At 42.9% G+C, this 14913-nt stretch overlaps 2 protein-coding genes across 30 annotated transcripts in view; one reads left to right on the forward strand and one right to left on the reverse strand.

The window, feature by feature from the left end:
- SLX4IP (SLX4 interacting protein) overlaps positions 1 to 14913 on the forward strand; it is a 423033-nt gene that overhangs the window by 65070 nt on the left and 343050 nt on the right. For 23 of the 29 annotated variants that reach the window (XM_064415748.1, XM_064415754.1, XM_064415749.1 and 20 more), the window contains 5 exons: positions 1307 to 1419; positions 2895 to 3876; positions 5526 to 5664; positions 7664 to 7817; positions 10677 to 10786. In XM_064415748.1, coding sequence (XP_064271818.1) covers positions 1307 to 1419; positions 2895 to 3723 — 942 coding nt within the window. In that variant the 3' untranslated portion in view covers positions 3724 to 3876; positions 5526 to 5664; positions 7664 to 7817; positions 10677 to 10786. Of the gene's footprint in view, positions 1 to 1306; positions 1420 to 2894; positions 4574 to 5525; positions 5665 to 7663; positions 7818 to 10676; positions 10787 to 14913 lie in introns of those variants that run through there. The other 6 variants (XM_064415751.1, XM_064415753.1, XM_064415738.1 and 3 more) reach the window with 5 other exon arrangements.
- JAG1 (jagged canonical Notch ligand 1) overlaps positions 11593 to 14913 on the reverse strand; it is a 35398-nt gene continuing 32077 nt past the window's right edge. Inside the window, exons 24-26 of the mRNA XM_064415708.1 lie at positions 14483 to 14614; positions 13893 to 14043; positions 11593 to 13576 (exon numbers count right to left, since the gene is read on the reverse strand). Of these exons, the coding sequence (XP_064271778.1) occupies positions 13119 to 13576; positions 13893 to 14043; positions 14483 to 14614 (741 nt within the window). The 3' untranslated portion in view covers positions 11593 to 13118. The remainder of the gene's footprint in view (positions 13577 to 13892; positions 14044 to 14482; positions 14615 to 14913) is intronic.

Genomic DNA, 14913 nt, shown 5'->3' on the forward strand with positions numbered 1-14913 from the left:
TGTTTCTGCCTGCTGTAAACACACTCCTTACACCACACGTGGACAGAACTTCATGCCTGGCTCAGTGTGCACATTTGTGTAACTTGTCTCTCTGAAAGGAAGGGCAGAACAGCTGTAGCTTTAAGTGCCAAAATGGCTTTACTTCTTTGCCTGACTGCCCTCCTTCTGCTTGCAAAATAAGAAGCTGTTTTTGCTGGCTATTTCTTCTGGAAAAAGCATGGAGGTCCCCCCTGCCCTCTCCTCTAAAACAGAAATATAAATGGGCAGGGCTTAATTTCCCCTAAGTGACAGGTTCCCAAGGGCTGTTCCAGGCAGGGGTCGTGTACAGGCTGTGGCTTTGTGCCTCTGCTGGCTGTCTCTGTGTCCCTCAGTTCTTCCACACCACCTGGTTCCAGTGCCTCCCCAAGGAGTGGGCTGGAGCTCCCTGTGTTTGGGGAGCCGTCAGAGGCTGCATCGTGGAGGCTGAGGGAGAAAAGTGCTCTCAAAGACAAGGAGATGCACAAAGCCTCTTCTCCTCTTGACTTCACCACTTCTTCTTCCTCGCCTCCATAGCCTCAGACGTAATACTTCTTTGGAAGTGTGTGGTAGTTAATAGTGAAATCAGCAAATAGCCCTTCTTTGATTGAGATTGTTTCATTGTGAAGGGAAGTGCTCCCAGCTTGAAGAAAAAGAGCATTTTCCTTCCCTCCCGCTCGCCCCAACCTCGTATTATATAAAGGGATGGTGCTGCTGTTAGCTGAGACCAGAAAGAATTCCCCTGTTGTCCTGTAGTAGCCAACCACTACAAACTGCAAGCGTTTAAATGTTAGAATAAAAAGTTTTAACCCTTGCCTTGTTCAATGAGCAAATAACGCTGTGTATGTTTTTTTCTAAGTATGGAAAATTATGGGAATTCCTCTGAGAATAAGTGTATAGACCACTGCGCCAGTCAGTCTCTTCAGAAAAAAACTGACAAGCGTGCTCCTGTCTGCAAGAGAGATTCCTGGCATTTGTCACAGTTTGAGCCACAAAGATGTCAAATATTTGCCAACAGTTTCCTCAGATGGTTTGGAAAGCTACATCCTTTGCACTGCAGTCCTGTTTGTTTGCGGTGTATTTTAGCATATGAAATATGTTGCTTGGGAGTCAAGGGGAGAGAACTGACTAGACTCCCAAATATTAAAATATTAAAAATAATTGTTTCTTTTAGACTGCTCAGATCAAAATAATAAAGAACAGCTGTAAATCTTAGTATTAGAAATGGAACTTTCTGTTGGATAATCATATTTTGATGTGTCATGCTTTAAACCTGTATTTTCTTTTGGAGCAGAAAGAAGAACTTTCCAATGGGACGTCTGAATATTTTACTGAATCTGCTGAGAACAAGAAGCGTAAGATTAGTCTGAGTGAGCAAATAAAGCGAGACATCCTGAGAAAAATGTATGCCACTATTCTTTATAAACTTTTGAACTTAGCTTATGAAATAAAATTTTAAATAATATAGAATTTTAACTAATATAAGCTACTTTACAAAAGATTGTTTTAAATTACTGAAAGATTACTACTGTAGTGTGGATAAGCACATAAAATGATTGTTGTTTTTTACAGCGTGGAGAAAGCTATTACAACCCACATAGATGTCACACATAGCACTAGGCAGAGTCAAAACAGGCTGTTTTTCCTTGAATGAAGCTCTGAGCCAAAATAAATATATGATGCTTGAATCGGGTGAAAAACACTTCACAAATATTTTTTTTGTTGTTCATTTTGAGACTCTGGATCAATAGTAACAATTAAAGAGTATCCCAGGTGGAGTGGATGGGGAGAATGAGCTGATCAGCTGAACTTGTCACTGCTCATGTGGTACCAGGACTCCATCCCAACTTGTGGGAGATGCCAGCAGCCCCAAATCACCTGTGAAATCAGGGATTTGCTGCACACCCTGGCAACTTTTCTTTTTACCACTGTTGTCTCATCTGTGTTGTCTTTAGCAATGAGATTAGCTTTGGAGGTATGCCAGCTCTACCTGTTTTGGATGTGCCCCTTTGACAGGAGTTAGATGGGCTGTCCTGGGAGCTGCTGGGCAGCAAAACGTGGTATCAGCCTGGGGCCATCTCTAGCAACGTCTTTAGACTCAAAATGCAGCTTCAGGACTGAGGTATAAAGTTCATCTTACGGGCTGTGTGAAATGCAGATCCATAGGTAACACACTGCTGAGGAGTGTGATAGTGTTTGTGTACTGACACTCCTCAGGTCCCTTGTGATCCTGTTTTCCTGTGTAATTCCTTTCAGAATATCATCTACTTGCATTACCTAAGTCCTTGCCAGATGAATGGGCTTGATACTAGATGAGTAGTGGTTAACTTTAAAGCAATGCTTTGAAATGTCCTGGGAAAAATTCCAGAGGAACATTCTAAAATAGAGATTAGGAGCTCTCACACAGAGGCACACTCACTGCCTCTCCCGCCTGCCCCCTCTGTCCTGCAGATATACATTATACATGGGGATGTATGGGAATGGTTTGCAATCATTTAGGCACTTAGGAAATGCTATTTTATCTAGCCGGTTCAGAAAGGAATTCAATATACTTCTGCTCTGTTGACCTTTAACATCTGTAATGAATCCAGTTCTGCCTCTTGGAAAAGAGTGTGAACTCACTCCTTCATGGCTTGGTCATTAATAAATAGGGCTCTCCCCTAGCACAGTGGAAAATCAGATGGATAACGCTTGATATGATCCACACTAGACAAACACTGCTGCTTGTCAAGATGATACACAGGGATGTTTTCCATGTTCAGAAATTGGGTGGCCCAAGTGGTATTTCAGAGTTGGAAAACAGTAAGTGGAGTCGTAAGTAGAGTAAGTGGAGTAAAGGTTCATTTTAATTTAAAAAACAAAATTCCTTTTTATTGCAGTGTGAAGAGGACAAAACCAAGGAGAAGTAGTGCAAGCAAACCTCAAATCAGCAAGGACTCCAAGAAAGTGTATCTTGGCTGGGCAGACTCACAGACAGAGAACAGAGACTGTGAGACTTCTCTCAGTGCTCGGTCTGCTGTGAAACGTAGGAGCCCAGGCCTGCTGAAGGACTGCACAAACACAGCTGAGAGCAGCCTGGGGCTTCCTGTGCTGGAGCAGAGAAACGATGTTCATCAGAGAGAGCCAGAAGAGGTTCACAGCCAGCACAAACCTCACTCTCTGGAGTGGTCGGAGGCGAGTCTGCTAAGTGAGAGCCCTCCTTGCAGCTCTGGGACAGCACGGCCGGCTCCTAGACAAAGTCAGAGGGTGACCAGAGCACAGGCTCAGCTCGACAGCCCTGGTTCAGAGGAAGAGTTGGAGCATTTCACAAAAGTGTCCTCTGAAGGGACTCCTTTAACTTCTATCAATACAGAAATGAGTAAGTGTGATGATCATTGTTTGAGTCCATTCCTCGAGGAGAAGACACCTCTTAATTCCAGGTTGTTTTCAAAGCAAGACGTGGCAAAGACTGTGGTTGACAAGAAGTCACTGACTTTGAGAAAAAGTCCCTCCTGGTCTCTTTTTGTGAGCAGCAGTGGAGTGCAGACAAGCCAAAGTGAGCCAAGCACAGCCCCTGAAGAGCTGCCTGCAGTGCCAACATCAGGTCTAGAACTGCACCCCGTGTCTTCAGAGAAGCTTTCCCAAAAAAGAAAAAAAGAAGTGGAAAATGGTCTCGGGAAGTTAAAACTGCGAAGGCTTAAGAAGTCAAAATCTGAAATACTGCCTTAATAGCATGGGTGGTCAGCCAAGGTTGTGCCTAAGCAAAGAGCAGGAAGCAATTCAAAATGATGGAAAACAATAAAAATACAAAATCAAAATTAGAGAACACATTAAGAAAATTTAGTTACCTAAGGATCTTAGTCATTTGGCACTGTAATAAAGGTAATCCTTTTAAGTCTTTAGGAATTAGTCATGATTATTGCACAAGTCATCATCATATTTATAGAAAGAAAAATCTCTTACAAAATAATATTTACTAAGCAAAATTTTAGATTTATACATATTCAGTGCTATTAAAAAGTCATATCAGCTGCTGACAGCAAAAGTTAAAATTCCTTGTGTGATCTGTTAGCAGCTGCAGTTATTTGGTCTCTTGCTTGATTCTGAGCATGTAGTTTATTTTAGTAAAAAATTAACCCTTCCTCTATATTAGAAATCCCTGGTTTACTAACATGATCTTTACAGCAATAAAGCAAATTAAGTTTATTTCAAATAACTCTTAACCAGGATTAATGGCTGATGATTTGAGGTCCACTTCTTCAGAGAAGTTTCAAAATAACTATAGTTTCTGCTTGTGTTGTTTTGATATGAACATTTAATTCTAGCCCATGTTGTGGATACAAGTCATCATGCATTCAGTCTTGGGGGAAAATGAAGGTTCCCTTTATATATTTAGATTTATGTATTTACACCTGGATGTGCAAACATTGTTCTTGGGTGAAGTTCACATATAAACATATATACACATCTTCATGGATACATGTTTCAAAATCAGGCCTTGCTTGTGTGCAAGGGCAACACGCTGGTTTTCACGTGGAAGTAATACCAGAATTAAATCTTATTTTAAGATAAATTTTAATTTCACAGTGCTTGTTCATACTGCTTCTTAAATTTAAATGCTAATGAGCTAAGGAAATGAACCTTTTTTATTCCATGCTTATCTTTTTTAATGTGTAGAATAAATGTATAAGCCGTTTTCTTTCATCATTCTCAGGCTCAGTGTGAGCACAGCCCCTGAGCCAGGAGGGGCCTGTCCCACCCTGCTCTGGCCTCCAGGGCTGGGGACACTGTGGGCACTGGAATGTAAAAAAGATACAGAGGTGCTTGAGGACATCCAGAGGAGTGCACCAGGATGGTGAAGGCCTTGAGGGGCAGCCCTGTGAGGAGTTGTTCAGCCTGGAGAAGGGCAGACTGAGGGGAGACCCCATTGCAGCTACAGCTTCCTGGTGAGGGGAGCAGGAGGGGCAGGCACTGATCTCTGCTGGGTGCTGACAGTGGCAGCACCTGAGGGAATGGCCTGAAGCTGTGTCAGGGCAGGTGTAGCTTGGACATGGGGAAGAGCTTTTCCACCCAGACCCTGGCTGGGCACCGAGCAGGCTCCCCTGAGAAGTGGTCACTGCACCAGGCCTGGCAGAGCTCAGGAGGCATTTGAACAACGCTCCCATGCACAGGAAGGATTGTTGGGCTGTCCTGTGCAGGGCCAGGAGCTGGGCTTTGGTGATCCTTGGGAGTCCCTTCCAGCTCAGCATATTCTGTGCTCTCTGGTTTTGTGTGAAGTAGTTTAGAAAAATCTCAGTGACATTTCCTTACGGCTGTGGATCTCCTCGTTGAGGTTAAGGAGATGATTCACATCCAGGAGCATTAGAGTTGGTGGTGTAACCCAGGTCCTGATGAGAGTTAGCAGCTCTGCAGCTGACAGCAGGACACTGCTGATTGTACAGCTTCCTCCTGCTGGAAGTGATTTCTGCTCTTGCTGCAAATGAAGAAGATTCTGCATGTGTCTGGAGGACATGTTCTCTTTTTTCTTTCAGCTCTTTGGGTGATGTTTCTCAGTGCTTTGCAGTCAGGTTGCAAATCCTTACCCAGCTCCAGGCTCTGCTAAAAGGTCTTTCCCAGTACCAGCAAAACCAAGGCTGCAAATAACCTGGTTTGGAGGAAGAAGAGCCTGAGGTATGTTTGCTGTTGTCTTTTTTATGCACTGGAGATACTGAGCCAGGAAGGGAGTAAAAAGCATCTTTTTTGAGGGACTTGAAAGAGGTATAGGGATATTTAATTAAGCATTTATCACAAAAATTAGAGTAGTTAGAATAATTTGATAGTATATATTAAAGTCTTAGCACAGATAATTCAAGTATCGGAAACCAGAGGGCAACCACATAGTTTTTATCAACCAGTTTTGATCACCACTGTTATTATGTGTGTGTATATATATATATGTATATATGTCTATATATATGTCTATATATATATGTATTAACCTTATAATTACAATTTAGTTTTAATCTTGACTGAATAACAGACCTGCCTGCACCCTTTCAAATGAAGGTCATTATTTAGAGGGGGCTTAGTTAGGTTAAACCATTGTCTCTGTAGGTAAGACCACTTGATTTTTCCTTTAGGATATTTTCTTATGTTAGTTAAAAAGCTCTTTGTATCTCTTCTTGATGCCTGGGAGTGTCTCCCTTTCAAAGCAGTGGTCATGCAACAGTGAGAGATGTCAGGCTGATTGAGGGTGTTAGAGGCTGGAGAGTCAGAACAGACAGCTGGGCTTCTCTCCTTTTGTCCTTACTGTCTTGATAAGTTCTAGGCTCTGTGGAGCTGTGTATTTTTGAGCTTCGTTACTATCAAAAGTTGTGTCTTGGATTCTCTCAGAAATGCAGCTGTTTAGGGAAAAGGCTTTGAATTCACAGCCGTTTCTGGATTTTAGAAGGTGTTGCTGCTCAAAAGTGTGCTTTCTTTTGTCTGTGCAGCAGGACTTTTATACCAGCTAGTCCTTTGCAAACCTGGTGGTGCTTTGGGGGTGCTGGGACACCCCGGCTGTGTCTGTGTCTCTCTCCTCTCTCTGCTTTGAGCCCAGGGTCATCTTCTTAGACTTCGCTTTTTTCTTTATCACGCAGAGGACTTGCACAGGTGTGGTCTGGCATGCTCTAGAACCACAAACCTGATTTTCTAAATCAGGTTTAGAGGGAAAAAAGGGAACTGGAAACTGAGCTGAAGTAAAATTAGTAGTTTACAAGTCTTGGCTTTCTTTTTACGTAATTGCTTCTGAGCAGCACTAGCATACCTTTCTGTAAAAGTAAGGTATACAGAAACAATATCTTTGGTTCATTTTTTATCCTAAACCAGCCAGCTTTGGTGGGTTATTATTTTTAATGAATCATCTGGTTCATCTGGTCTATGCTTTTGCTGATAATCAAACAGTTGTTTCCTAGTGAAACACTTTCTAATGTGTGCAGATGATAGTTTCCATTATTATTTACATCAAAGCAGTTAAAAATATTTGTTTAGTGGACTTCTATGGTTAAACACATACCAAAAGCTAGACCAGCCTTTTACATAATCGTTTATAAAGAGGAAGCAGCTCATGTGGAATCTCCCTTGCCCAGTGCTGGTCAGTAGGAAGGCTTTAAGTGTCCCAGGATCTTGTGGGTACTAAGCTTTGTGCTGGTTCTGGTGTTACCTGCCAGGTAAGCACCCAGGCCTCCCTTTCTGCAGAAGGCTTTGTCCAAGTGAGGTGTTAAGTACCTTCTGAAGGCGTTTCTTTGGTCAGTGTGATCTGCCTTCCCTCTCACTGCACAGCATGTGGACTGCATTGGATAAGTTTTAATTGGCATTTTACATCACCATCTCATTGGCTTTTGACTAGAAAATGGTTTCTTCCTAAATTAAAAAAATGGGGAAAATATTTTTCTGTTTGCAATTGGAATAAGAAAGATGTGATGTATAGACTCTCCCAGCTTGCATGTCAGGAGTAGGTATCTCCTTGGCTTTGTCAGTACCCAGGGAAAGGTTCTCTATCCAAACAGGCTGCAACAGAGGCAATAACTCAGCCTTTTTGGCAGCAGTGGGAAGTGTGGGTTGGCCTCAGAAATTAGCTTTAATAAAAGGCACTCCTCACTTCTTCGCTTTGTGCTTTTTTCTCCTTTAATAAACATAAACTGGCTGGCAGTAACCCGGGTGGAGGAGAAGATGTGGGCTGAGGGAACGGCCATGCACGGAGCCTTTCATCAGAGGATATCAAAGTGCTGCAGCTGAACCTGCAGGGAGCTGGAAGTGCTTATTCTGACAGCTGGGGCAGCACTGAGGGAAGAACTGCTTCCAAGGTAAAGCAAACTGGTTAAGGAGCAGCAAATTCTTTCATCAACGCACACGAGTCCTTTCGTCCACCTGTTTGCCCCAGATCATTCAAATCGAGCCTGGTAGCGCATGACCTCGTCCTTTACAATCAGGTGACATTTTTAGGTAGGGACTTTTTGGTTGTTTGGTGTTGCCTTATGCTGAGAAATCCTGATAGCTGTGGAAGTGTCACAAGGCATTTCAGCTGTAACCTGGAATTTGTTCAGGAAATTAGCCACAACTGTCCTACCTCCCTTACTATCCACTTAAATTGTTCCAGAGCTGGGAATCTGTTCCTGTGAGAGCTGACAGTGCACCTTTTGTGAAGGACAATTTCAGTGATTTGCTCCCCTTCTGTCCAAGTTAAATCTTTTAGTACAGCAGTAGGAATTGGTACTGTAGCTCCATAACTGCCTTACTTGCTGGCATAATAATTATCTTTTTTATTTATGCATCAGATCTTTAAAGAAAAGTGTCTTGAGCTCTAATTCTAGAGCTGGGCATGCCCCTTTTTAATATTAATATGATCTCATAGTGCTAGAATGAAAGGAATAGAGATTTATTTCTCCACCCTGTAGGGAAACTGGTTGAAACAATTTGCACATCACAGAAGGCGCTCGCTGGCAGATCTGGGCTGGGACTCCAGCCTGACGCCGTCTGATCCCGCGTGGCTCTGGCTCTGCTGCTGCCCCAGCGCCAGGGAAGCACTGCTGAACCATCCAGAGCCTGCACCCCTCTCCTCCGCCCCAGAAACTGCAGCTCATCCTTGTACAGTGTTTTCACTGGGTTTTCCCTCTACTGGGAGAAATCACTGACCTTGGCAAGCAAGCTCAGTGGGCACTGGCAAACAGTAACCACCATGGCCATTGCTGTCAATGCTGAAAAAAGAGGAAGCCAAAAAATTCTTAAATAAACTCAAATATTCTTGCTTCCCTTAGAAGGGGACGGGGAGGTTACGCAATCACTTCCATCTTCTGGGGAGGAAAAGGCTGAATTTGGTACTTCCCTTGTCAGAACTTCTCATCTTGGCAGGCGCTCCTAAAATGATGAAGGCTCTGCCTTGTGACTCTGCAGATGGCAGGGCAGCACCCTGGACCTGGGATGGCTGGGAGGCAGGGCTGGATCCTGCCCGAGGGCTGCAGATAAGGAGCAGAAGCAGGCAGTCTTCAAGGAGCAGCAGGGAGCATAACCCCATGCATTTCAGCTTGGCAGGGAGCTGATTAATAACATTAACTCTTGCTGTGCAGGTGTCAGCTGCTGTGGGAACAGGAGCTGTGTCTGTGAAGGGAAAGTGCTTTCACCAGGGCATGGCTGGAGATGCAGCCACACTTTTGGGCCCAAGCCTGGCTCACGTTCCCCTGGCCTGAGGGGCTTCAGGTCCCAGTGCTCCCAGCTCCCTTGGCTCCTGGCAGCACTGCAGAGGGAGCCGTTCCCAAGGGTGGCATTCCCGGTGACAGGAATGTATTGGTGTGCAGGCTGATGTAACCTGCACCATCAGCACCTTTCCCAGGTACCTCTGTGTCAGATGGGCCCTTTCCATGCGGAGGTGCAGGGCTTTGATGTGGCCGTGTTCAGCCAGCTGAACCAAACCCAGATTTGGCAGGTTCAATGAGCTGTAGGTACAGCAAAGCTCGGAGTGCTAAGGGGAGCCATTCCATTTCATTTCTGTTTCATTTCAATTTCATTTGAATTCAGTGAAATTCATTTGAATTTCAATGACATTTCATTTCATTTCTTGTATGCTTAAATGGCAGCTCAGGGAGCACACATTTTTCAGTGCTTAGATGAAGAAGGAACCAAAGAACAAACTTAGACTAGCAGTGGGAAACTTCTCCTGACTAAACACAATGTATCTTCCCTGAGTAGTAGAAGTGTGAACTGGCAAAATATGATTTCCACAAAAATAAATGTACCTTGGTATTCTAAGAGGGAAGCCCTAAAGTTCACGTTTCTATTTATTTATTTTCATGGCAACGGAAACCACTTCATGGGCCAGCCCCCAGCCTGGTGGTGGATCTGGGCTTTGGGGGATGTTCTTGTGTTAGTCACCAGTGTAAGTTTTGGAGTTACCACTGAGATAGGAGGATTAATTAAAAACACCATAATGGCAATTATGTAGAATTTTCTGACTTGCCCTTGTACAACTTGCATGATTGTAATTTTCTAACACGTGGGATAGTGACAAAGTGAGGAAAATCCATGGGGAGAAGCAGGGTGTGTATGGAGGATCTCTGCAATAGCAAAACCTCTGCATGGAGCCCAGGAAAGGCTGGAAGTAAATGAACCCTGAGCTCAGGGCTTTGACACGTTTTGAAGCTCGAGGAACCCAGGTTTTGCTTTCAGTGAGTCTTCAGAGACCTAAACAGCTTTGTCACTACATGTACACATTGTTAAATGATTAAGTCTGTAAATAGAAATGGCCTCAATAGGTTTTCAAGAAGCCTGACAACTATATGTTCTCAGAAATAAAAAGTACTCTATTTTAATTATTTTTTGGTTAATAGAAGGCAGACTCTTACAAATTGAGGTATGTTTGAGCCTTTTGGAAGAGGGGCTCAAGTTTCTGTATCCATGAATTTGAGACCCATGTGAACAGTAGACAGCAGGAAAATGGTTAATTCAACATTAAAAGTACGGGAAAGCAGTCAGGGAATAGTCCAGCTTTGCCCTTTGGAAGCAGGTGCAAGATTCCATTATCTCTGAGTAGCTTTTTTGGACATGATGTGTTTGATTTATTGCAGATTTAGAAGTCAGGGAATAAAGGGAAATAAATACTTGTGGGATTTGTTTGATGAGGAATTATTGAAGTGGTCAGCTGAAGCTAATGGTGTTGACTTCTCCTTCAGGAGGCAGTAAACTAAACAGGCTCCAGTACCTGCCCTGTGTGGTGTGTAAGTGTGAAGAGTAGAAGCAGCACCCAGCCAAAGTAGAGTAGCCACGGTGGAAATCTTCTAAAGTGAGTTTAAAATAAAAAGTAAGACTAATTAGATTTTATCAAATTTTTTTTTGACAGCTGTAAAAAAGTACAGAAGTATTTCTCACTCTCAGGTTTTGTTAGCATTCAGTGTATCCATATCGCAGCAATCTGTATATAAAATACCTGTTTATTATTACAAACAAATACAGATGCAAAGGCCTAGCCTTGCAGCAGGTTGATTTAACTATTTTTCAATGAACTTGTTACACAGTTAATTGTTCCTTCAGCTTTGCAGTAGCCCCTTAGCAGAACAGTTTTGCAGCTTCATCAGAACATGGTAAAACCAGAGCAGACCCTGAGCCAGCCAGCCCCTGCCCATAGGTGGGAGGGGCAGCATTAGTTCAGCATTCAAAGCCATCGTGTTGAATACTTTCAGAGTTTGTTTTATGCTTTACAAAGCGCTTTTTGCCCATTAGAAATCAGCATCATCTATGGATGCCTTCCCATCCAGGTCAGCACTTTGGATCTTGCCTAGCTACTTAGATTGGGTTCCTATCTGGGGGCAGCTCATTGGCCCGTGCAGGGCAAACTCGTTGCACAGGTGCAGCCACAGCACCTCTCAGAGCACCGAGGGCCACCGGCCAAGAGGCAGTGGGAACAGGGGCCACGCTGCTTTCCAGCTCCTCAGTGCCACCGGGAGCCAGAGGGGAACGGGTGATCATCTAACGAAAAACTGACTCCACCAAAGGCAGGGGCAGGTCCTGGAAACCTCCAGCAGCACCTGCCCCTGCTTTTGCACAACTGACTGGCTGGGAGCACCTCCAAGCTCAATAATCTCCACGCTCTTTTATGTTTTCATACAAAAAATTTAATAAATATTACTTTTCAAGATTTATTGCCAGGAACAACACATCAAAGATGCATTTTCATATAACACTAATATCACAATACAAGGTATTTTCATGATCTCAATGGTTAACCACTGAGATGACTATGTTTATAAGCCTTTTGATCTTAAACATTGTAATAGCACTTTGATTTCCTCACTTGTTAAGGCGGGCAGTGTAATCTATGGCAAACCTACACAGTGATCTTACTGGACATTCTACTGTTCAAGTATTCAACAACTAGCTTATTAGAATACTCCCTAAATGCAGTAGATTACAAAAAAAAGTCAAATCTACAAGTGGTTCAGTATTACATATTCATGGTGAGAAAAAATAATTAGAATTTACAAAATAAGATTGCTGTGTTTCCAACTTCACACGCTAATTTGATATTTTTAATTACATGCAACCACTCACATTTCATCTACATAAAGTAATAGCTCAGTTTTGTTCCCTTAAACTGCTTCTTAGCAGATTATCTGCCTGTCACTCGGTTTTCAAGTCTAAAGCAGCAAAAAAAATTTCTAGTCTAATTCTCTAAACTGCCTCAGTCAGTACTTACAAATAGTCTTAATGTGATACTATGGAAGGTGTTTCAAACATTTGACATTGTACAAAAACCAGCATCAAGGCATGAAAGCCCATCCTATTAAAAATAAACTATTTTAGAACACCTTAGTTTTGGCATATAGGCAACATGTAACAAGAAAATAAATTCAAAATAGAGAAGCCACGAGCTTACAATGCTATCAAAAACCTTCAACTCTAAACACATACATATAAATAAAAAGGAATGATATTTTAAGGCTCTTGATTATTAAGTTAATAAATCAAATATACACAGTGATTAATAAAAAAGAATTATTTACATATCTATACAAACTTCTATTTTTGACACATTTTCCTCTTTAAATTCTTCATTTACCAGCAACTGCTGACAAGTTCCCCCCACCCACCCCCAACAAAAATACAATAAAAAAATAAATAATAAACTTATTTTTGATAGTTGCTGTGGTTCCGAGCTGCAAAGGCACTTTCAAATACAGAACTAGTTGTACGTCACCATAAAACCAATATACAAAAAACTCAAATTCAATAAATATAAATAAAATGTATTATTCTAAAGAAACTGTATAAATCGGAACATCTGGCAGAAAAAAAAAAATGAACACTAAGGAAGAGTAATAAGGCTATGTAATACCTTATGGAACGTTTCTGTGATGGATCAGCTGCAGCTGAATTTACAGGAGGGCACTTTTGACTAGTTTTGCATAGATGTGAAATGCAGCACTTGGTATTCCAGCCAACCACAGCAACTATCATTGCCAGTGTAAGCCAGCTTGTCCAAACTTAAATTAACACAGGGATTCTAAGTAAATAATAGCCTTAGACTCAAATATTACACAACAGTTTAAGAACTACAAGCTCTTGAGTGCCTTTACAATGATACTCAAAGGCCCTGCATGGCAGCACCCCACCGTCTGCTATACGATGTACTCCATCCGATTTAGGCTTTGTGCACTTTCCAAGTCTCTGTTGTCCTGTTTATTTGTCCAGTTTGGGTGTTTTGTAGGGGTGCTGTTGGGGGGCTTTTCATCTCTGTCTACCAAAGTGTAGGCTGGCTGCTTGGCAAATCGGGCCTTCTGCTGGTGCTTGTCCATGTCATCCTCCTCCACCTCGGAGTTGTGTGTCCTTATTTTGGCGATTTTAGAGTTTTTGTTTTCGTAGTCTTTAATGGGGACAGTGTTTGCTCCGTGTTTCTCAATGGGGTTTTTGATCTGGTTCAGCTGCTCCCTGACGTTGTTGGTGGTGTTGTCGTCAGAGGCCGTGTGGGTGTGGCTGCTCTGCTTTCGGCGCTTTCGGATGCACCAGTAAAACACGGTGACCAGGCAACAGATCCAGGCTACTGTCAGCACCGAGCTCAGCAAGGGCACCAGGAAATCTGGAAGAGACAGGAGACAGTTAGTCCTGCTGCAGACTATGGGGGACGCTTTGGGATGTCTCAGAGAAAACAAGGTCTAGTGCCTTGTTACTTCCTGTATTTCTCCACCAGGAGCACGGAAGGGTAGCAGCCCTTTTGCCAGGTTCAGCAAACTTTTAGCATGTTTTTTTAGGGTTTTCAGCAATAAAAAGACCTTGGGTGCACAGCCTCCCCACTGTTCCTGATGAACAGGGACTGGCTGGAAGTCTCCAAAGGGAGGAGAGGCTGTGGCCCGTGGCAGGGGTGCTGCAGGAGCTGGGGGCCAAGGAGAGCTCACCCGTTTTGCTCTTGGCCGGCCGCCGCTGCACCCTGACCTCGGCCACAGCAGCGATGAGCGTGTTGTTCCCGTCGCGCTTACTGACGAGGTCGATGATCTTATCTGTGATGTCTTTGATGGGGTTTTCATCCTCCCCGATGTCTTCTGCAGACTGCGGGAGGAGGCACACAATTAACACCAAGCACCACATCAGATGCACGGGGGAACCTGCTATTTATAAACCTTCACAGGCAGTGAAGGCTCCTTCTATAATAAAACAGAATCAAAGCAAAATGGCCTGCTGTGGGCAGAAACTAACAGTTCAGAATTCTTGTCCTCATCCTTAAAAAGACCAAAAAACCCCCAAAAGCAAGAGTCTAACTGAGAAAGGTTTTACTCCCCCTATTACAGTTGCCCCCAAGATGGCAGCTTTCAGGTACACACACGTAACCAGAATTCCTTTCCTATTCTTAGTCGGCATCAGGATGGAAACTAAACCACAAGAAGTGCTGACAAAGCCAGGAATTAATATTTTTATGAAATCCACGTGTTGCATACATATCCAAGCAATTAACTACTAAGACATTTAAAAATATTCCAGGAATACTTACAATAGCAACATGGATTTCATTATTTGCCAAGTGGGAAGGCTCACAGGTAATATAGATGGAATATTCAACAGAAACATTCTTCAGAATATTCAGATTCCTCAATTCACTGCAAACATGCTCTGTGGTAAGGCCCTGGAGGACACAAAAAAGATGTTGGCTTTTTTAAATACATATGCACACGAACACACAGATATAAGATTTGTTTAGGATTTAATTTTTTGCCCTGAAGTAGGAGTTCTCAGGGGAAGAGGAGGTGGAATTCCCTCCAACTAGCTTTTTTTCTTCTCTAGTCACAAAAGCATTTAGGCTAAAAGGCTGTATTAATCCTTCTCTGCTTTTTGTTTTCTTTGCTAATGAGGCAGAGTCAGCTTGTGCTACAGTTTTCCCTCTGGAAAACATCATTCCATGCTCTGGGAATGAGTCTGTGTGTG

Source organism: Passer domesticus, chromosome 3 (assembly GCF_036417665.1).
Source record: "Passer domesticus isolate bPasDom1 chromosome 3, bPasDom1.hap1, whole genome shotgun sequence".
Lineage (NCBI taxonomy): Eukaryota > Metazoa > Chordata > Aves > Passeriformes > Passeridae > Passer > Passer domesticus.